The following is a 23,436-nucleotide window of genomic DNA, read 5'->3' on the forward strand; positions in this document are numbered from 1 at the left end:
GCCTTGGGGAGATCAGCGTCTCCCGACCCTGGCTTTCATTCACAAGGGTTCAAATGTTTCTTGGACCTGCCAAGTGCTGCTGTTTTCCCATTTGTGCACCAAGAATTAAATGCCACCCCCAAGTGATCACCATCCTTACTAAGGGCCCTAGAGGCACCGAAATAGAATATAAAAATACTCAGCAGAGATGTCTCTCCGAGTCCATCACCTCCAGAAACCGAGAAGCTGATACCTGTTGCCGTTCCCTAGCATCGGAATAGTTGAAGCTAGACAAGCCGCACCCAGCCCTGCTTGGTGTGTGATCTTTAGGAGAGAATGGGAGACCAATCAAGTAATGACTTCAATGCATTCCAGAGGTGCAACTAAGGTAGAAAAGACAGAGGCTCATGCACGCCTAAGATCTCTTTTGACATTTGAGTGCCAAATACATTAAAATATTCTCTGTTCCTGGCTCCTCTCATTAGTCTACGACATTGAGCTGTACTTGTGAGTCCTAAAAAACAGCACCTGGTGCAGAGGGACATGGAACCGACCACGCAACACCATTCTGGATTTTATACGCACCGATTAAGAAAGCTTGGATTTGAATTGAAAACCTGGCAGGTTGGCCTTTTGACTGGTGAGAAAACTGGAGAAGCAGAAAAGCCAAACTGAATGAATTCGCTACTATGCACGCCAGGAAGGCCATTCATACAAAACCAAGAGAACAGCCAAGGGAAGATCCTTCCCTTGTCAAACACTACAGGCAGAGGAAGGCAGGACTGAGTCAAAAGAAATGCTTTAAACTTTCCAGTGGGCAGAAAAGTCAACTCTTTTTTTTTTATTTTTTGTTTTAAGAAACTCAATACTTACTTAAAAATGTGAGCAGGAATGTGTGTTATGGCTGCCGGCTGGAAGTAGGGCAGGAGATCCTTGTTGAGAGCTTTTACGTCCTCTTTGGTTAAACCAGCTAGAGATACACAGTGAGCTACCGATTAAGATGATACTCGGAGGTTCAAGAGCAGCTGCACATTGTGCACTAAACACATTCTGCTCCTGATGGAAAAAATTAATGCATCCCACAAGCATCCTGGGAAACTTTAACAAGAATAAGAACATTAAAATTACAGCACTGGGCGCCTTCATCCTCATTTTATAACCTCTCCCAGCTCATCTAGAACGCTCAGTGCAGTGAGGAGCCTTAGTCAGGGGCTGTGCACCAGGACTCCCTCCAGAACCCCGAAATCAGGAGCACCTAAATCCAGCCACCAAAGGTCGTTGCTGTCTGAGCAGCATGCCCCATCCTCGGCCCTGAGCATAAGAACGGACCCAAGAATCAAACCCAGGCCGGGCACTGCCCCGGTTCTGAGGAGACGACACTTTTAACGCTGCTCTCCACCCTTCCCCTCTTCACAATACTACTATCGCCCCCTTCCAGAACGTTTGCTAATCGATACTAATTCACTCCCCATGTGAAGCTCTACCGTTCTCCTTCTTCCCTTCAATCTTGCAGTCGCATTTGAATTAGGGAACCCATGTGGTCCTGAAAGCTCTTGTACATCATCATCATCATCGGATGATTGTTATCTTGCTGTAAGACTTTTAAATATTAATTAAGTAAAGATACCACTTACCTGCAATAACCCCGACTTCCTGGAAGACAGAACGCGTCCACGTTTTAGATTTCCCAAACACGCTTTCTGCTTTCCTTTTAAACGCCTGCAGGACAGGGATGGGGCACAGAAGTGACCCAATCCTTGCAGCACCAGCGCTGAAAAACAAGGGGCCCTGACAGGGTCAAATCCTGCATCTTTCACTGGGCTTTCAATAACCTGCAAACCCACATTTTCTGAAATGGCTAGAAAAGAGCCTCGTGCGATCTCAGTCCCGCTCCTTACATTTGGATGTTCATTTTTTTTTTCCCCGTTCCTAATACATATCTAGGAATCCTGGGGTTTTATTTGACGTCGTTTTGTCTTTTAAACCCCCAACTTCATCAGCTTTTGTATGTGGGATATTACAAGTTACGCCTACTGAGATCCACCTGGTTTTTGGACAGTTTTACAGGCCTTTATCCTAACGTGTGGATTACTATAATTCACTCTGGTATGGACTACTTAAGTTGAGTTTCAAAGCTCTTCAGGTTTTACAGAATCCGAGCACATGACCCCAGTTTTGAAAGAATTACCTTCAAGGTTATAGTTATGTCATTTCAAATCGTGAAGCACACTGGGCCCGAATACCTTACATCCCAGAAGGAGAGTCACTCCCCAGAGTGAAGGCTCATCTGGTCAGCACCCGAAATCGTGCGTTTGTGATCTATGGACCGGCATGCTGGAATGTGTTACCTTACTAAATGAGGGTAATGATGACGTTATCGTATTTAGGAAGCAGCTTAAAGCCATCCTTTATAGCAGGGGTGGCCAACTCCAGGATATCCACAAGGAGTATGACTGAGAGGCATCTGCATATGATGGAGGCAGGGCATGCAAATCTATCTCATGCATATTCATGGTGGATATCCTAAAAACCTGGCTTGCCTGTGGCTACTCTCCTGCTTTATAGGGAAGCTTTTAAATCAACAATTGCATTCATACTGCAGCTAGGATTGATTTTCTGTCTTTGATTTTATTGCAATGTCCTATATCACGGTACTTTGTTTTAATTCACTGTTTTATCTTTGTACTTCGCCTAGCACGACTTAGATATAAGCGGATGATAAATGCTTACGTTAATAGATAATTATCAAACACAATTCGACCACGTTTCCACCCGTCCCTTTTTCTGGCTTTCGCCAGTGTTTGGCTGAAGCGGTCTTGGACGCCCCAGCAGATGTGGAATCGGTAGGCATTACTCTCAGTTTCGTCCCGGTGCACTGCTACGTTCAAGCAATTAGGCTCGAGGATGCAGAATCAGATGAAATTCATTGAAGAGCAAGCAAGAACCCCCCCGCACTCGCTGCAGCTTGAGCGAACAGAACTGAAATCAGCTCTCACTCAGCTGCGTTCGGAGCGCAGCTAGAGTTAGCTGGATAACCCCTTGTGACCTTGGGGACGTCGCTTTACCCTTCACTGCCTCAGCTACAATGAGAGTCCTCCGGGGACAGGGAAACACCTACAGTACTGGAATGCAATCCACTTTGAAGTGCTCGAAAAGTGGAATATATAAATAACCTGCTGGAAATATAGGAGGCACTGGGGGAAAATAAAAACAAATATAAGAATGATTAGATATTTCTAAAAATTAATTTTGGTACCAAAACTGATTTGCCGTACCTGAATTCTGTGGCTTTGATTTTAGGGATCTGCTTGGGGTCCATAGCACAGAGAATGGTCCCTAATCCCACTAAATCATAGCTCTTCAGTTCCTCGATGGACCGAGCAGAATCTTCTAGAAAGCCTTGCAGAATGGCTCTAGCCTGCAAACATGACACAACTTTAGGTTATGAATACATTAGGATCATGTAACATGGATTTTAGCCCGGCATAGCTGCCACCTCACCCAGGTCAGCCCAAAGGGGCTAATCCAGTCGTGGCTTTGCTCCATTACTGCAAGATTTGTGGACCTTTGTTGCTGTGGGGAGGTTGGCTCAACCTACAGGGAAGGTCCTGTAGGTCCTCCCCCCGACAGCTAGTGGGACTAAGCTGAAGACTGGTCTGGTGCTTCAACTATATCAGCCCCTTTTCCCCTTAGGTCGAGCCCTCATGTTCCGGGGGCCAGCAAGACTCAGGCATGAGTCTTACGAGAGTTGGTAAAGACGCAAGTCCAAGCCAGGGCTAGGGTCAGAGGCAGGTGGCAGGCGAGAGTGGTCGAGGTCCACGCTCAGGTCAGAGGCAGGTGTCAAACAAGAATAGTCAGAGTTCAGGCTATGGTTAAATCTGATAGTCAGTCCGAGGGCAGACGTGGCAGACACTGGAAGAATGAAGACAACAGGGCAGGGAGGACGAGGCAGGCAGTGATGGAACTCAGGATGCAGCAATTCACCACTGCTAGGACGCGGGTGATCCCTCGTTGAGGTAGGGAGTGAATATCAGGGAAAGCCCTTTATAGGGCTCGGCGGCTGATGTTATCATTAGACACTGCTGGCATTTTCCCGTTGCAGGCCCTTTAAATAAGGCTGAGTCTGGCGCGCATGGGCCTAGCGGGCGCGCGTCGAAAGGCACAGAGAGATGGAGGAGCAGCGGCATCCTGCCGCATGGCCTGGGTGAGTGCACTGGCTAGCGGGGATTGTCCTGTAAGCTGGCAAACATAACAGTTACATGTAAGGAAAATGCAGAACTACTATTCAATGCAAGCAATGGGGCAAAAACCAGGACAGGAGAAGTCTCCGTGGGTCGAATTAGGTGGGTTGGCAGCCCTGCACACCAGCGTGAAAATGCCCAACATGTTCTGAAGCCTGAGGTTTCAGAACTCTACGCGCAGAGCAAATTCCCTGCAAAAGAGACCGTGAAACGTCGAGTGCTGGAATCTCCTGCCCCAGGAGCCTGTTCAGCGTGCCACTGGAAGAGCCAGCATTTTCCAAGCAGGGCCAGATTTTGGGATGCGTGACTTGTGCGGCCGCACAGGGCGCCACGGTCAAGGGAGCGCTGCTGCCCGCTCCCACCCACCTCCTTCATGTGATGTCTGCAAGCAGGAACGCTGTGCAAGAGGAAAAGAGGCTTCTATCTGGGGTGGCAGGTGAGGGATCAGCCTGCAGGGAGGAGGGGAGAGCAAAAGAGGGGAATGCAAGTACTGAGAGAGCAGGAGGGATACTGGTGCTGGGCAGAGGACAGGAAAGTATATGTGGTGGGAGAGAGATGGGCCACTACCACTGCTGAAGAAGGGATTGTTGGGCCAGAGTTGCCACCAAGGGGTGGCGGAGTGCCAGTTTCAGTTTTTGCCCAGGGCACAAGTTAGCCTAGAGCCAGTCCTGTTACCAGCCCTATGCTCTGCCCATTGCTGGGAGCTCCACTGTTCTCTGGGCCTATCTTCGTGCTCAGCACTACAATCCCCAGCATTCTCTGGGCCTATGTTCTGCACATTAGCGTCACTGTCTCCTTGAAATGTTATAGAAAATCATGCGAGATCTGCCACTCTCATGTTATTCAACCCAGAGTCAGCGTCTATAGGAGCACCCTGCTGGCCAGCTGGGCTAGGGAGAGGGAGAAGGTGTGGTGAGACAGAGGAAGGGTGATAATTGCTGAGCTACATACAGGAAGCCAGAAGGGTGAGAGACAGGGGAAGAGGGCAGGAGACTGTAAATGACTGCAAAATGAGGGAGAGAAATTCTACTTTTTTTTTTTCCATCTCAGCCACTGTGGAACATGTGGAATTCTTGCAGTGTTTGCTGAAGCCCCACAGGCACATGGGCAGGGATGGGACAGGTCTTCCTCGGGCCAGGGATGGGGCAGGTCTTCCTCGGGCCAGGGATGGGGCAGGTCTTCCTCGGGCCGGGGATGGGGCAGGTCTTCCTCGGGCCAGGGATGGGGCAGGTCTTCCTTGGGCCGGGGATGGGGCAGGTCTTCCTTGGGCCGGGGATGGGGCAGGTCTTCCTTGGGCCAGGGAAGGGGCAGGTCTTCCTCGGGCAGGGATGGGGCAGGTCTTCCTTGGGCCGGGGATGGGGCAGGTCTTCCTCGGGCCAGGGATGGGACAGGTCTTCCTCGGGCCGGGGATGGGGCAGGTCTTCCTCGGGCCGGGGATGGGGCAGGTCTTCCTTGGGCCAGGGATGGGGCAGGTCTTCCTTGGGCCAGGGATGGGGCAGGTCTTCCTTGGGCAGGGATGGGACAGGTCTTCCTTGGGCAGGGATGGGACAGGTCTTCCTCGGGCCAGGGATGGGGCAGGTCTTCCTCGGGCCGGGGATGGGGCAGGTCTTCCTCGGGCCGGGGATGGGGCAGGTCTTCCTCGGGCCGGGGATGGGGCAGGTCTTCCTTGGCCAGGGATGGGGCAGGTCTTCCTTGGGCCAGGGATGGGGCAGGTCTTCCTCGGGCCAGGGATGGGGCAGGTCTTCCTCGGGCCAGGGATGGGGCAGGTCTTCCTCGGGCTGGGATGGGGCAGGTCTTCCTTGGGCCAGGGATGGGGCAGGTCTTCCTTGGGCCAGGGATGGGGCAGGTCTTCCTCGGGCAGGGATGGGACAGGTCTTCCTTGGGCCAGGGATGGGGCAGGTCTTCCTCGGGCCAGGGATGGGGCAGGTCTTCCTCGGGCCAGGGATGGGGCAGGTCTTCCTCGGGCAGGGATGGGGCAGGTCTTCCTTGGGCCAGGGATGGGACAGGTCTTCCTTGGGCCAGGGATGGGACAGGTCTTCCTCGGGCAGGGATGGGACAGGTCTTCCTTGGGCCAGGGATGGGGCAGGTCTTCCTTGGGCCAGGGATGGGGCAGGTCTTCCTTGGGCAGGGATGGGACAGGTCTTCCTCGGGCAGGGATGGGACAGGTCTTCCTTGGGCCAGGGATGGGACAGGTCTTCCTTGGGCCAGGGATGGGGCAGGTCTTCCTCGGGCAGGGATGGGACAGGTCTTCCTCGGGCAGGGATGGGACAGGTCTTCCTCGGGCAGAGATGGGGCAGGTCTTCCTCGGGCAGGGATGGGACAGGTCTTCCTTGGGCCAGGGATGGGACAGGTCTTCCTTGGGCCAGGGATGGGGCAGGTCTTCCTCGGGCAGGGATGGGGCAGGTCTTCCTCGGGCCGGGGATGGGGCAGGTCTTCCTCGGGGCAGGGATGGGACAGGTCTTCCTCGGGCCGGGGATGGGACAGGTCTTCCTCGGGCAGGGATGGGACAGGTCTTCCTCGGGCAGTTCTGCTAAGGAATGAGCTTCCACTTGATGTGAAGGGACAGCTCAATCATTCAAAGTTATGTGAAGGGGTCAAAGTTTGGTTTTTCAGACAGGCCTTCAGTTTCTTTCTTCGTTTTGTTTTCGTGGTGTAGTTTAAGTGACTGTTTTAGATTTTTCTAAAGTATTATGTTCTTCTTGGCTTGTTGATGTATGATATTTTGGTTTTAGATGTGAACTGCTTTTGATATTGGTTTGAAAGGGGATAAACCAAGTCAATAAACTAAAGCCTCAATGTAGTTTCTGCGTAATACGGGGTTTGTGAACCTCAGGAAGCTCCCAGTTTATAGTTACCTGGACATGTGTCCATTCTTCTTGCTGACTGAGGGCAGCCACGGTGTCTATGGAACTTAAATCCAGCTCCTCAATTTCGGTGTCGTTCAGAGCCACGGCAATACTCCCGAGAGCAACAATGTGGTACGTTTTCCAGGCCGGCAATGCACCCCAAACCTTTTTAAGTAATGAAGAGTCAGCAAACATTTTGCAGATTCTTTAAGCCACACGTTAAACGTCTAAACGCAGTTAGGTCTTAAAACTTAGGCATCGAAAAAAACGTGAGTAGCTTTGATAGGACAAACTTTCAGTGGTCAGCAGTACTGAAGCATCTACTTAGGTGCCCTACTTAGGCATCCAAAATGATATATAAGAATTGATTTTAGATGTCTAAGATTAATTCAAGCTCTGTCCTGTTTTTGTTTTTTTTTTCTTTTTTTATTTATAGCCTTCTGGGCATGCACATGATTAGACCCACAGGGCTAGTACTCTGAAAATGTATCCCAGGATGGAAAAGCGAGACGTTCACTACATTCTTATAGTGCAAGCCCACAGTTTGCATATACCCACTAAAGAACAATCACGATATGTTAGCATCGAGGCCTAATGATTTCATGCCGACCTCTTTCTAATGGTACAGGGGGGTGCAAGGCTCAGCTCCCTCATTAAACATTAAATCTGCACCTGTCTGGCTTTTTCTTTCAGGGCAATAAGCTGGGATGTGCCGAAACGCCTCACGGCTCCGAGCAGCTCCACCGTCTTGGTAAACGTCTCGGCGTCCAGGCACCGCAGCTCTTCGATGGACCAAAAGCAGTTTGCTTCTGCCAACTTCAGAATGTCGTCAGAGGAGGGAGCGCTGAGCCCCGGGCAGTCTGTGGAGGAGAAACAGAGTCACTTTACTGCAAGGGCCTTTAGTCCTGCGGTGGGTGCCGGGGCTGGGGGAGGAAGCAGTGACATCATCAGACAGAAAGGCGGGCGCCGAAACAGGACCCACCCCGTGGCCCAGCACCACAACGTGGCCCAGCGTCCCATAATCTGTTCCACTTCCCCTCTGCGCCTGGCGCATTGCAGACCGCCACCAAGCCGGCGTGCTTCAGCCCACAACCAGCATCCGTACTCAGACATTATCAGCCTCGGCTCGTTCTGAAGGGGGAAAGAGTTCTCCAAATCGCGTCTAAACCACTGAGAGAGTATCACCTACAACTTGTGCACTGATTTTTATTTCTAGGTATCGTCACCAAGTAAAACTTATAGAACTGGGGGATGGAAAACAAAGCAGCGTGAACCTGTTGATAAAGCCCCTAATGAGCCTCGTTGCCCTGGCAGACCTGTGCTCCCTTTGTTAGGACGGATTTCGCACGTTGCAGCCTTCCCCCTCTTTCCCTTGTGACAGCTCAGTTCATCTTAATTAAAATCCTATTCATGCAGATACCGACGCATCACTTATCCACCCAAGAGAGACGATCTTTGCCTCTGTCTGGATTCGTGCTGTGAACACTCCTGCACGCTTTGTGCCCTCACGGGGGCGACTGAAAAGCCTCTGTCCAAGCAGCCGCCATGAAATCTGACAGGAGGCTGCTTCAAAAGTCTTGCCCGCCACACACGAGCTCGGCAGCTTTTTGCTAGTACCATGGCTCGCTCACAGCACAGACAAGCCCTCATTTAAGTTTTTAGTCTGTGGGGGATGAGAGGGCTTTGGGCACATTAAAGAGAGGATATAACTGGTCATCGGGGAGGAGGATGACTACCACGGCTGGGGAAAACCCTGCTGGCTTCGGAGCCAGCGATAGCACAGACTGCAACGGAGCTGGCGGTGCGCCTTGGAGACGGGGGAGGGGATGGAAGAAAAACCATACAGCATCCCTTAACTTTACAGGGTGCACGGGTCTGCTGGTAGGTGTGGCTCCCCCCTCCCCCAAATACCGCTGTTAGGATCCTCTTGGTCCACACCCCTGACATCTCCTAAAACTTTGGGGTGAACAGGGCACCACACAGGCAGCGATCTCATAAGCCTCCTTCCCTGTGGCAAGCAGGTATGGGCAGGAATATGGGATTCAGGACTTTTCAGGAAGGATGTGCAGTGGGGTTTCTTTTACCACTTCTCCCGCTCTGCAAACCCTCAGGATTCTCTCTGTATATTTTATCTTGCAATGCAAAAAAAACAAAAATTAGCCACAATTTTTTTTTTTTTAATATCTTCTTCATTTAGCTGGTTGTATATGTTCTGGATGGTTTTGTACTGTGTTTATTTTTGTACTTTTAGCTCAAAGACGGCCAGATCTGGGATAATCCAGAACTGCTTGCTAATAACAGACAAAATCAAGCAAGGTGATAAGTGTCTCAATGCAGATTTAACAGTTGATTGCTTTTGTGAGAGATTCTATTTCTGATTTATTTTTGAAGTGTAACATTTAAGGAGTGAACTGGGAAGGGTGGTAAAAATGGTGCAGATTGTGCGGCTTGGCTGCTAGGTCCACATCTTCCCAACGCAAGGTCAACTTTCTTGTAAATTATATTTCAGAGAGAGAGAGGACACAGACATACAAACTGTCACACTCACACTCTCTTTAATGCTTTTATTACCATTTTTAGGATTAAACGTTATTTCTCCTCCTAGGAAGGCACAACGCTATATATTTAGTGCAGGGAGCAATGTGCGCCTGACTGATTTCTTTGGGCTACCCCTTGAAGAAGAGAAATGCAAAAAAAAGCTTTGCCATTCCTGCAAGCTTGCAGAATGCTTGGAATGGGAGAGGCGCTTTGCTTGCCGGGAGATTCTGGCACAACGTTCCTTTCGGGGTACAACTTCCAGGTATGAAGGTTCTAGTGCTGTACGCTGACAACTCCAGCGGCTGCAAACTGAGGAGCAGGCGCTGCCTGGGATGGGTCTGTAATGTGTAAACAATCCTGTCTTGGGTGGGCAGCAGTGCCCTCCGCCCACTCCTCTGAGCGCTCACACTGGTACGTGGAACCCGTCAGTACTGTGACAGGTTTAACTTTGACCACACAGGATAAGTCTCTCTGAAGAGCCTCTTTAAGGTTAAAACGTGACAAGGGCTCTGCTTTACCATGCAGAAGACTTGGGTTCAATTCCCAGGCCATCGGGAACGCCACAGAGGCAGCGTTCATATCCCCTTCAGGTTAGAGGGTGGTCAGCATACAGTGGCGGCACCTGGTGGCCAGACTTGGGGTTCTCGTTGCCCGGGACCTGGAAGGAGTCTCTTTGTGGCCACTGGCTTGAGGACTGTTGCTGTGATGGCGGGGCTGAGTTGGATGGGAAATATAAAAATGAGGGGAGAGGGAAATCCCCCTCCCCCAGATAGTTGTGAATGAAAACTCCTGCTTTTGTTACCCAGTAGGTTTTAATTGAGCTGGAAGCCAAAAGCAACAGGAGAAATCTGCTGCGTCAGGGCAGAACAAAGAAACCTTTCAGTGCGTACCTGAGCAACTGAGAGTGTGAAAATACGTTAGGACCGACCCTGTGCCAGCACCCAACAGAAAAGCCACTCACCAGCTGCCCGACCGGATGCTCCGACGCTGGCACTGGAGTTACGAACCGCATTAAATAAAGCAAATAAGATCTCGTCTGTAGGAGCAACAACGTCCATCGCCTTTGCTGCCATCTGTAGCACCGTATCCGGAAACTGTTTTGGTTTATGGGGAAAGAAAAGAGGAACATTAAGGGGGGGGGGGGGGCAATCTGAACACCGCCCACATTGGGATAAACACCACATGCACCTTTTACCCGGGGCCTCTCTGCCTGCGATCTCACTTTGAATCTTGACGTTAGACCTTTTGAAGCTGTGTTTGAAAGAAAGCTCCCTACGTCCAACGCCACCCTCATCCTCAGCAACGGCGTTCCCCGGAGAAGGAACAGCTCACCTTCTCGGCAACAGTCACGAATTCCTCTTTAGGCAGAAGGACAAGAAATGGACCGGCGTCCTGAGCAGCCTCCGCTGTCCAGTCCTCGGGGTTCCTGGGAGAAATGTGTTGGATGGAAGGAATTTGTCAGGCAAAGGCAAAAGCTGATGAGAGACGGTCAAGGAACATAACCACCTTTTCTGTCTCGCTTCACCCACCGTACAGAGATCCCCTCTTTATAACAACAATGCTGGGAGCCAAAGTGTTTCCTGCTATAGTCAAATGGGACAGCTCAAACGATTACCGTCCGAGATTTACGTGGGTTTCTTACACATCAGCTACTTTCTAAAGGGATTTCTAATAAGCCCCTCCGATAAGCGGGTGAACTCATGTGCACCTAAGTTTACCCGGCCTGGGCTGAGGTGGGCAGGGGCTTGCATTCGTGTGCACCCTTTGCATTTTGAAAAGCATGCAAGTGAATTTCCCTCCGACTCTTTTTCTGCACACAAATTAGCGGGCGGGGAGATAGATGCAGGCAGTTTCGGTGGGCTAATTTTCAAAGGGAAAATATGCACCTAATTTGCCTTTGAAAATTGGTGTAACAACCTCTGCACGTATTTGATGGAAAATGTATATGGGTAGTTACAAAATTACCCCCTAAAGTGTGGTGTCACAAAGTTCTTACCGCCTATGAATTTACATCAAAAAGAATTTTAAAATACCCTAAAACATGTAACTTGTGCAAAGGTGAAACAAAAGCAACAAGCTTTTCTCTTCTTTCTTTTTCTGTTTTAATTATCCTTTGCATTATACTGACCCTGACCCTTGAATGGATCCCAGAAGCAGATGCACTGAGACCTCTTCCATTTGTGCCTATGGGAAATAGGTTTAGTCCATCGAGTCCATAAATCCACAGATAACGTAGCAAGCAGGCCGCACCACACAATACCCTGCTATTTACAACAAAATAGTGTGCAACATGCAGTAGTTTTGCCAAGGTATGGGGTATGAACTGCCTCTGCTGTCTTTTTGCTGATTTCTTACATGGTTTTTTTTTTATATATATACCCATATAGCTCTAGGAGCTTTGCTTTAATTTCAGCCTTTTGCTCCTCGCTGAGCTTCTTGCAGGCCCTGAAGCTCTGGATCACAGCTTCCGCAGCTCGTCGGGTCACCACGCCCTGGACAAGCCTAGGAGGGAGGTGGCAGATCAGCTTCCCCAGCAGGTCGACGTCGTATTCGTCGGCGAGGGAACCATTCTGAAGACAAGAGGGTGACACTGTTAGGAACCTGGACCCACAACCAGCAGGATCGTCTCTAACCTCCATGTTCCAACAGGTGAAGAGAGCGCTTTAGTGTGTTTCAAACACTTGAAAAACCCTATTAATGTTGATGCGGCCATCTGTTCATCACAGGAGCTGCCCTGAAGATAAGTAAACCCCCAGCTTTACTGCTCATTCTTCATTTTTCTTGTTGGGAAGGAGGTTAGCCATAAGAAACTTCAGCAAAGATTCTTTGTTTTTTTTTCATGAGATTTTGTTCTCGGCTGTTTTTTTCCTCTTTCAAATATCAGTTTAAGCTTAGAAATACAGTCAAAGCTGATTTTAGACTGAGAAGAAAATAAACTTGAAAACTTAGATTTTGTTAAGATTTGTAATATTGTTTTGGCCCTCCTATGGTCTTCCACTTGTTGGAAGCCTTGGAGCCTTCATTCACAGGTACCCGGGGTGTGGTTAGCTTGTTTGCATCCCCTTCTAGCTTACTTGGCCGGGTCATTGCTGCTCTCTGCATTAATGGTGGGGGTGAAAGGGAAATAGAACCAAGGGTTGCTAAGAGCCAAGAGAAACAGATAAGTATGAAAGGAAAGAAGTGTGAAGCTTGCTGGGCAGACTGGATGGGCCGATTGGTCTTCTTCTGCCGTCATTTCTATGTTTCTATGAGTCCTTGGCTAGAGCAGGCCACAAACCACGGCTCCCTCCAAAGCATGACAACGTGATCCTGAGTCTGGCCACTAGATGTCACCGTTGTGCAATGACTGGGACTCCCTCCCCATCAGGACTGTGAACGCTGCCTCCGCAGCCCAGGGAGCAGAGTCCTGGCCCATGAATCAAACCCAAGTCCTCTACATAGCAGTGCACAGCACTTGTCACCCAGCCACATCAAAGGTTTGTAAAGTTTTACAAGGTGTTTTTTTTTTTTCTCAAGAAGCTCTCATAGGAGCCAGTGGTTCCACTCCACTGCCCCGCTCGGTGTAAAAATAGCAATACAAAATGCATTTCCCTTCACAAAGGCCAGTTCTGGGTGCCGTGCTCCTGCCCGTCAGATGTGCCGCAGGTCCTGGACTATTTATTACTCAGAACTGGATCTCTGCTTCCTGCAGGATGCACCTTCATCACTTGCAGGAGGCAGAGAAATACCACTGCTGTTTCTTAATGGAGACAAATCTCTTTAATTAGAATATAAACCTTATTTAAAAAGAAAGACTATGCTCACCAGACACTGCTGTACCTTCTCCATGACGGCCTTCTTTTTGTGGGAATTTAAAATCAGAGAGTCAAGCTCAGCCTTCCCAAGCTTTATCAGGAAAGGCACGCAGAGCTGGGTGGACAGTGACCCCAGATACTCTGTGCTGTGAAAATATTGTTAAAAATAAATAAATAAATACAATTTTTGCTTCATCTTTGAGACCCACGGGATCACTGCAGTGTTTTCAACGAGAAGATGAAAGCCAGATGTTTCTCAGCAACTGAAGTCTACAAGAAACCGAGGCCAAGACTTGCTGAGCTGTGACTGCTGGAGCCATCGCGCACCCCCTCCTGCATCCCTCCCTCGCGGATCCTGTCTCCTACAATCGCACTGAACCTGCACTGTGAGCCCTGTGAGGACCTGCAAGTCGGTTGCTTTTCGTGCTCTTAGTAAGTGGCCGCTTTGCCTCCCTTTCCCCACTAATGGGAAACAGGCTCCAGATAACGCAAAGTGCGAGAGCGCTGTAAAATAACCCCGGGCGCCCACTGTTGGATGTGTGCGAGACCCTGTAGACGTGATCTCTGCAATAAGAAAGCACAGGTAGTCCAGGGAGCCCTAAGCATATACAGTGCAAAACAGCGGGGCGGTGTGCGAGGGCGGGCCTGGTGACTTACGGAAGCACAGACAAGAGAAAGGGAGGAACGGATGTGTTGGCGACGTTCCAGAATTTCCAAGCCAAGCAATTCACCTGAAAATTTAAAAAAAAACCCCAAATTTATTTTATTACATTTTTGTTTTCATTGTACAAAAATTGAGAAAGCTCGAGGGATTCAGAGTTAGTCTTATGGCGGTCAGAAGTTGAAATCCAACCCCACCAGCAGGCACGTACTTGGATTAGAGGCGGGGCTCTGAATAGACCCCACCCATGGCTTAGAGGAGGGGTTTATGATAATGACCCAACAAACCCGGCCTTTGGCTGGACACCTCCTGTAGAGCATAAATTTATGATAACAACCCAACAAAGTGCACACCCATGGGAGGATGCCTGGTTTAGAGGAGGGGTTTATGTTAATGATTCAGGAAATCGTACTTTTGGGGGATTCCGATTATTTCGGCGTTACCCCCAGCTCCAAGGAGCAAGAGCTGGATAAGGAAATGAAACCTGTGCAGCGCAGGGCACTGCCTCTGGACTATGGGACTGACCCACGTGCCCGTTTACATTCTCAGTTTTACTTCATTCCCAAGGAGGCATTTCGCGGTTTTGAGCGCTCAGTCACGCTCACCATTCTGAATCCAAGCAAATCAGGTCACTGCCGTGCTGTTCCTTATCGGAGCCCCACGCAGCCGTCACCCTGATACGAGTAAAACGTGAATGCACCTACCGCTGACAGGCGGGTCACAGAGAAGCAGAGGATGCAACCAAACTAAAAGGTGCACGGTTTTTAATTCCATAAAAGCCAGAATGTGGGAGAAACATACGATATAAACATGGACACTGGAAATCAAATACAATGAGTGCAAGGAATAAGGCCAACAGAGGAGACAATAGAAATAAAAAATGAGCTATTAACATTTTGGAGAATCTGCTTAGTATTTGCTGCTCACTAATTGGTTGGCCAGGCCACTTACACCTGTCAAGAAAAAGCCCATCAGACCTGTTGAGAACTTACACCTGTTGAGAACTTACACCTGTCAAGAAAAAGCCCATCAGACCTGTTGAGAACAGGGCGGTAACGTGGTGACGTTACTGCCCTGTTCTCAACAGCGATAACTCAGCAAAGAATTGCGACAGCGCAGTCGCCAAGCATTGCCTGGCCAGCACAGCCCCAGGAGGAGGGCTGGAGACCCTCAGCTACCGAAGAAAAGTCAAGGAGTCACACCTGAAAGGGAGACAGCAGTGGCAAATTCTTTTCAAATGCTTTATAAGTGGTTACGAATGAGGGGAGCTTCATGGCCTGAATCTGCTCACACGTCATGCCTTTCACAAGCTGCCCTGTACTAATAGATAAGAAAAGGGAGGTCATGAAAAGAAAAACCATCTACAAAAAAAAAAAAAAAGAACAGACTTTTTTTGTATTCACAAGGAGATGCAGTCTGCCAGCTGCAGCGAGACGATGCCTCAGTTCTGCCCTACGAGAGCCTTCATAGCGTCCTCACCAGTTTAGCTCTGCGGAGCAGACATGACCTCATCAGCCAACATGCGGACAGTTTGTGAGGCTCTAGGGCGGCGTTTCCCCCCTCTTCTGGAGGCGTACCTAACCAATTGGGGTTTCAGGATATCCATAATGAATATGCATGAGATGGATTTGCATACATTGGAGAGCCGGGGTATGCAAAGTCCACCTCATGCACATTTTTCGTTGTGGCAATCCTGAAAAGCTGACTGGCAAGGAGAGGAAACACTGTTCTAGGGACTCACTTCAAACTCATTTCACTAGGAAAGGCGCATCCTCCCTGCTGATCAGGCATGGACCCCACTTAGCTTCCAAGATCAGAGGAGGTTGCACCTCACAGTCGGACTTTATGGATGCAGGCACAATGTCACTCACTTATATAATATTAATATTACATTAAATAATGCTCTAAGCCAGGGGTGACCAATTCTGGTCCTTGAAAGCTAGAAACGGGCCCGGTTTTTAGGATATCCAGAGTGAATATGTATGAGATAGATTTGGATGCCCTCCCTCCACTGTATGAACGTTCATCGTGGATATCTTGAAAAGCAGGTTTGTTTGTGGCTCTCAAGGATCAGAGCTGGCCACCCCCTATTCTGAGCTTTCACTGTATTGCAATCAAAGCTAACAACAGGCTGATATCCACATGCCCTACACCTTACGGGTCTTCACAGGATAATAAATCCAACAGCATCTTGAAGATGGCCGGAGGTAAATATAAAAAGTGCATGCAGTGGAGGTACCCAAAGCCTGTCCCCTGTGTACCCTCAAAACTACAGAGCATGTGTAAAAGTGGCAGTGTCTTACTGTACCTCAAGAGGTCAGCTGGAGATGTTTTCTTAGACAAGGACTCAAACAGAAATAAGGCCTGTGAATAAAACAGAAAACACTGCTTTTTGACAAAGTAGTTAATGCCGAAAGACAAGAACCTTTCTGACTAGCTGGGCAGACCAAGGGAGTCTTTTCCTGCCAACATTTGCTACGTTGCTCTGTTTCTTTGTCATTGTGGATTGTTTTAAACCATCGCACTTACGAATTAAAACTCCTAGAATTCCTTACCCTAATTTGTGTTCTCCTCGTTCTACCGAGGTTGAAACAGCACAACGGGGCTGAGATGAGCTTAGGCCTCAATCGTTTGACCAAATATTGCAGTCAGCAGTGAGAACAAAAAAACCCCCCGTATTAACACCAGGGCTGTCAACCAGCAGTATCCATATCTCAGCTGCCAGCCACAGAAGCCTGGCCCCCTGCCGGATTATTGCTGCCTATCCAAGCCAGATTGTGTTGCCTTCCTCTTTCAGCCTCCACCATTCCATGCGAAGGCGAGCAAGCACAGTCAACCCCAAGCCTTACCCCGATGATTACAAGAGCAGAAAAATGTCCCAAATCAAGTGAAAGCCCTGATCCCAACAGGGACCGCTTCCCGGGCACGGGAAAAGAAACCGAGGGAGGCGTCCTCCCTTACCTGACTCCTCCGCAGCTCTCTCTCTTTCAGCGTGGAAGCATCAAAGCCTTTTGACTTTAGCAGGTTGGCGAGAGAGACCTCTTTAAAGAAGGCTCCTTGCACGTCTGTGACTGCGGAGGTAAAATCACCGGCAGCAAGCATCTAACCAGGGGGGGAAAAAAAAGCCACAGGAAGCCAAACGTGCGGTAAAGAAAGAACACAATTTTTCCTCCAGACACTTCTGTGTAGTCGCGCGAGCCGAGGCCCGGAAACACGCCAGAGGTTGGTCTCCCGGAGGAAATTGAGGCCCGAGGGCCACTCCTCATCCTTCCTACGGTTTAAAGCTATAACCAGGCGTGCATCCCTCCTCCCCGGAAGAAAGGGAGAGGCTGTCTCCTCACTGAGCGGGCTCTCCGACATGAGAGAGGGTTCATGGTTACCTTACTAAGGATGCCTTCCTTCTGGGCGGGCGATAAATCCGCTGCTCCCTGGGCCAAGGCGCCTTTCACAACCTGGGACAGTTCTTTGGGGCTCATGCCGTGGAACGACGGAGTGCCGATTCCCGAGACGAGCTCACCCATTTGACTTATATTGTGAGATGAAACGACCTGTGGGGGGAAGCAGAGAAGGAGGCGGTGAAGTGAAGCCAGGAGTGCAATGTTTATCCCCACTGGAAGGAGCGATTTTCGCGTTTCCGGCGTGATGTTCCGGCCAGAGCTCTCTCAGACTTATTTAGTGCTTCTCCGCCAGTGCGAGCTGCATAAAGGCAAGGAGGAGATGATAACGGGAAACAGTAATAATGGAGGAAACACAAAAGAAAGGGTGGGAAAGGTGGCAGGGCAGAGAAGAAGAGACAATTGTTAAAGATAGAGGGCAGTGCTAAACAGAGCAGGAGAGTGGAGGGCGGTGAGAAAAGCATAAAGGAAAGGGAATTCTCTGCAGGCTGTGATACCTTTCCTAGGTCTCGCCATGAGGGTTCTCCAAAGAAGAACGTTACCTGGACCTTCAAGGTCACAAGGGTCCTTCGTATAGGGTATACGAAGAAGGCACTGACTTGGTGTCAAAAAACATGCACACAATAATCTATGGACAAACCGAATATGTCAGTCCAATAAAGTCAATGACAACCTGCACAGAATTCAGATTTCTCCGAGGCCAAGTCAGCTACTTGGACTCTTTAAAAGGATAAAAAGAAGTGACACAAAGAAAAGGTAAACAGGAAAGAAGGGAGATGATTGGTAACTGAAGGGTGAAAGTGTGAGGGCTAGGTAAGAGGAACTGGTTCCACAGTGACATTTCCTCTCTGCACAATGGTTTTCTCCCTTTTTCATCTGCCCAGGGCACCTCTGTCTTGAACAGACTTGAGACTTTAGATCAGAGCGCCTACGCTGACCTTTTCCGAGCTGAGGTATTTCCCTGCTAGGATCATTGCTTGGCTCTTTGTCCATCCTGAGACTTGCTGTAATGTGGCAATCGCGCTCTGCACTGCTTCCGGGGCCAGGGATTCCAGCTGGCAGGGGCTCAGCCCGACAACCGCATCCGAGAGGGAGCCCAGGGTCTCGTTCAGGGTCTGGTTTAACATGGCGATGGCCAGAAGTTGAGTCTTGAGCTGTATCGAGAAAGCACAAAAACTTAGAAAACCACTGCATTACAGAGGGCCTTCCTGGGTGCCACGCTTGTGAAAAGCTCTCTGTCATGGGAAATAAAGACCTGGATATCATTATGAATCCACATGGCTTTGGAGATGGATATTGTCCTGAACTTCCAGTGATGCTGAAACATCCTCTTACCAGCTCAGTCGCATTGGAGGATTCTCGAGGAAGAGAGCTGTCTGGGGGGGGGGGGGGGGGGGGAGGTCAGGGGTGTGATGAGAATTAAGTGCTCCAGTCCTGTTAGCCATTAAGACAATTTTCAAAGCCATTTGTACAGATAAGCAGAGATGGCTTTTCACCAGAGTCTACTCAGATGCTCTCAACCATCAACACCAACAGTCTCCCACCCAATACAACATCAAGGAAACAGAGATACCATCGTGTCCACCCATGGAGTCTCATCAGAACCGCTAAACCCACTGTACACCGCTCAAGAACCTTTTTCAATATGTAATAACCAACATTTCCTGATGCTTTTATTTTTTACCCAACTTTCTCACCTATTATACTCACGGTAGAAACCCTGATGTAACTCTGTCTGCCTATTATGATTACTGTTAACCGTTATGATGGCGAAACCGAATGACGGTATACAAAACATGTTAAATAAATAAATATAGAAAAATGTGTGCAGGTAAATTGGCTTGTCTGAAAATTGCCCTGCCTCAATAGGTCCGAAAAAATGCGCAGGTTATTCTACAACGCACGCTTAGCCATGTTAAAAGGTGGCGTTCCCGGGGGGGGGGGGGTGTTTAGGGCAGAGGAGGGACGTGACGCACGTGCATTTAGCCGCATCAGCAGGAGGTGTTCCCGGGGGCACATTTACTTTGCCGTAGGGATGTATTGCACATGCGTTTTGCATGGTCACACACCTTCTTTTCCTTGGAAAAATTACCCACGCAAGAAACAGGTGCGAGGCTACCGTGTCCCCATGGCAAGTTTCGAAGGGAAAACGTGCGCGGTTCTTTTGCTGTGAAACTTGGCACAAAGTGCACAGGTAAAAGGTATCGGCAGACTCTGACTCGATGCTGTTTTCATGGGACTGACCCACGGAGGATTTGTCCCATGAGCGCCGGCTAAAGACGAGGACCTGCGCGCAGGTCTGTTTCAAGGTGGTGTGGGGAGCAGAGGGCAAACCGGGCCCCAGCAGCGCAAACAGCCTCTCTGACGAAGCCCAGACAGAGCTCCAGGGCGCCTGGCACTGACGGCAGGACCCCTGCCTTACTTCCCGCCCTGGGCCCTAGCGAGTCTGACGCTGGCACTGCACGGGGGTCTCACTCCCTCAAAGACAGCGAGCAGCATCGCCCTGGACAGTTCGGATGCTGGTCTCATCAGGTGCAGCGTTCATCTCATTCCTTAGCCTGTTTTCCAGGCACTTTCTCTTTTAATTACATCTGACGAGCTCTTGCAAATATTGCTTCTCTCTCTCTCTCTTTTTTTTTTTTACTGCATTTGCCTCTTCCTCTCATTTAACAGACGAGTTGCAGGTACGCACCTTCCGAAACGCGGCATGGAAGCCTCGCAGCTGGTTGCATTTGATCATCTGGTGGAGTAAGGCTCGTGCTAGGCTTGCATCCATCTGCTCCAAGTCCTCGTAAAAGCAGACCAGCAGCCCCAACCTGTGCAGGACACCAAACCACAGGTCCTGTAAACCTTCTGCACCAAATATTCAACATAACCTGCAACGTGTCACTGTATCCGGGAAGCGTGCTCCCCTCGCTCACGTTCCCTATGCCGCGGAGTCTCACCGGCGCACACAGTGACAGCCCACACTGATGCATCAGGGCAAACTGATCTGGTTTCCCCATGATACTGGGGAGAAATTGCTTTCCAATGCCCCGAGATGGACGAACGCGGGGCGTCCTCAGCATCAGGCTGGCTCATTGGCAGTGCCGGTACTGCGATTCAGGAGACCTGGGCTCACTTCCTGGGCCAGGACTCTGCTTCCCGAGCCTGGCCAGAGATGGGGGATGCTGTAGAAGGCAGCATTCACAGCCCTTGGAATGAGGAAGCCTCAGCCACTGCACAACAGCGACATCTAGTGGCCGGATTCAGGGTCCATGCTAGATGTGGTTTGTGACACACCCCCCCCCCCCTGCCCGAGGACTGTCACAGCAATAGATGGGATGAGTTGGGAGGGGATGTAAAATGGGGGAGGGGCAGGGGGAATCCCCGGGTGGTTGTGATTGAACACTTGGGGCACTGCTTCCCAACAGAGGAAAGCCTAAAAATAAAGGAAACTCCTCAGCACTGCTGTATTATTCCGAGTAAAACCGATTATCAGAGAGGAGTCCATGTGGGGCAGGCTCCAGCAGAACCTTCTCTCAGTCATAGCATCTTTTGCATTACCCAGCTAACGGTCTCGTCAGCTAACTCTGCTGCAGGCCCGGGCTTTACTCCACTGCATGCGTGAAGCCATGGAACCGTGCTTCCCATTTCCCTAAGGGAACCAAGGCTACCGAGCCCATTCATCCAATGAGACAAAGCCAGGCCTGTCCTGAAAAAAACCCCCAAACTGGGGACCAATGGATAACCCCCCTCCCCCATTCAACCTCATTATGAAGACTCAAGGGTTTCAGAACGCTGCAGAGCCTGTGGCCTGGGAAAACCAGGAAACTCCACACTCTGCTGCTGATGAACAAAACTCCCCTTGTTCCAGGTGTTTAAGGCTCTCAGTTCCCATGGCCCCCAGGTATTTCCCCCGAGAACTAATGACCTCCCTCCTCCCCCGTCCGCTTGCCCTTGCCTGTGGATGGTTGAGATGTTTCTCATGTCAAATCCAGATGACTCGATCCTTTCGAGAAAGGCTTTTGCTAGCTGCGGTGTGATATCGTACACGGTATCCAGCTGCTTCGTCGCATTATCGTAGCTAATGAACAGTCGTATCTATTTAATGCAGACAGAAACTTGCATCAGGCCCCCTCAAACACAAGAAGAAAAAAAACCAAACTACAGTGCTAGATGTTTCCTGATATTTTCCTCTATTCAGTTCCTATCGAATAAGTCTTAGAAGTCCAGGGCACTATCTTGATATGTCACACCCTGCCCATTCAGGAGATCAAATGATCTAAGACATGTAAACTTAGAAAATGTAATAGAGAAGGCAGTGCAAGAGGATCTGGCTGGTGCTACCGTTTCAATAAGGCTCAAACAACTGTGAAGCCACAAAGCCCAAGCAGCACTGCAAGCAAGGAGCTGTCCAGACTGTCAAGCGTGCAGCATAAGAACATAAGAAAATGCCATACTGAGTCAGACCAAGTGTCCATCAAGCCCAGCATCCTGTTTCCAACAGTGGCCAATCCAGGCCATAAGAACCTGGCAAGTACCCAAAAACTAAGTCTATTCCATGTTACCATTGCTAATGGCAGTGGCTATTCTCTAAGTGAACTTAATAGCAGGTAAACTTAGCCAATCCTTTTTAAACACAGCTATACTAACTGCACTAACCACATCCTCTGGCAACAAATTCCAGAGTTTAATTGTGCGCTGAGTGAAAAAGAACTTTCTCCGATTAGTTTTAAATGTGCCCCATGCTAACTTCATGGAGTGCCCCCTAGTCTTTCTATTATCTGAAAGAGTAAATAACCGATTCACATCTACCCGTTCTAGACCTCTGCACCTGCAGAGAAAAAGGATAAAGAATCCCTTTGTAGATGCTTCTCTACTCAACAACTGTACCTAACTACAAGTGGAGAATTATAATTTCATATCGAAACCCCGTTGAATTTTTATATTTCAATAAAGTGAAAACCACCAGTTCATTAATTATTAATCAATAGCTGAGCCCATAACAAATTTCACAGGTAGAATCTGTGACTCTTTTCCCATTCCACCAGTTATGCTGACATCCTCTGACCTCTATTTGTATTGCAGCCTCTGATTAATATGTTATACTGCTGCCATCTGGCTGCTGCTGGTACTGCAACCTCTCACCAGACAGACTGACATCTCTCTTTTTCTAGAATTTACTACAATGGCAGGTTAGTCATTCTGTCAATCATACTCCAAAAACCATATTTGTGCTGACTTTTAGGAAGTTTTATGGACTGATTGCTTCCTTAGGGTCTACGCTCAGTATTCCACCAAATATTGTCCCTTTATTTTAATTTTTTTGGTTTCCGTTAAACACTGGCGTACCCCAAGGGTTGTCTCTGTCTGCAGCATTGTTCAATGTATCTCTCTCTCCGATATGTCAATTACTCTCCACTTTAGGAGTTTCTTATCGAATATACACAGTTGATATTCAGTTTTTCTTTCCTACATGGCAGGATTGGAACTCCACCTAAAATTAATTACGCTCTATTTATCCTCAGTTAAATCATGGTTATTGCACAATAAACTGAGTTTAAGTTTAACTTAAACTGAAATAATGATTTTGGGTAACCCTCCTTTTGACAGTATTCCAAATCATATCTCATTAGATAACATTAACATCTCTAATACTGTACATAATCTAGGAGTCTACTGTGATTCTAAATTAAACACGCTCTCTCACATTCAGTCTGTAGTTAAAACATTATTCTACAAACTATGTCTTTTAAAACATGTCAAGCCACTCTCATATCATACCACTTTCCGTACAGTTCTTTAGTCTTTAATATTAAACAGGTTTAGACGATTGCAATTCTCTTTATTCTGGTTTGTCTCAATCCGCACTCCGGCTGCATCAGCTGGCGCAAAATGCAGCTGCCCATTTACTTTCTGGGACCAGGCAGCATGAACGCATCTCTCCAGTTCTTTATAGTTTGCATCGGTTACCAATAAAATGGCGCATCCAATATAAAA

General features: G+C 48.9%; 1 protein-coding gene across 1 annotated transcript in view; it reads right to left on the minus strand.

The window, feature by feature from the left end:
- Nucleotides 1-280: 280 nt before the first annotated feature.
- OTOA (otoancorin) overlaps nt 281-23,436 on the minus strand; it is a 32,956-nt gene continuing 9,800 nt past the window's right edge. The window contains exons 10-26 of the mRNA XM_029577221.1: nt 21,398-21,537; nt 20,147-20,270; nt 18,393-18,608; nt 17,440-17,607; nt 17,021-17,161; nt 16,368-16,423; nt 15,262-15,379; nt 14,056-14,129; nt 13,409-13,544; nt 11,984-12,174; nt 10,937-11,030; nt 10,566-10,698; nt 7,739-7,926; nt 7,076-7,231; nt 3,255-3,397; nt 1,614-1,750; nt 281-949 (exon numbers count right to left, since the gene is read on the minus strand). Of these exons, the coding sequence (XP_029433081.1) occupies nt 849-949; nt 1,614-1,750; nt 3,255-3,397; nt 7,076-7,231; nt 7,739-7,926; nt 10,566-10,698; nt 10,937-11,030; nt 11,984-12,174; nt 13,409-13,544; nt 14,056-14,129; nt 15,262-15,379; nt 16,368-16,423; nt 17,021-17,161; nt 17,440-17,607; nt 18,393-18,608; nt 20,147-20,270; nt 21,398-21,537 (2,316 nt within the window). The 3' untranslated portion in view covers nt 281-848. The remainder of the gene's footprint in view (nt 950-1,613; nt 1,751-3,254; nt 3,398-7,075; nt 7,232-7,738; nt 7,927-10,565; nt 10,699-10,936; nt 11,031-11,983; nt 12,175-13,408; nt 13,545-14,055; nt 14,130-15,261; nt 15,380-16,367; nt 16,424-17,020; nt 17,162-17,439; nt 17,608-18,392; nt 18,609-20,146; nt 20,271-21,397; nt 21,538-23,436) is intronic.

The sequence above is a fragment of the Rhinatrema bivittatum genome, chromosome 14, assembly GCF_901001135.1.
Source record: "Rhinatrema bivittatum chromosome 14, aRhiBiv1.1, whole genome shotgun sequence".
Classification (NCBI taxonomy): domain Eukaryota; kingdom Metazoa; phylum Chordata; class Amphibia; order Gymnophiona; family Rhinatrematidae; genus Rhinatrema; species Rhinatrema bivittatum.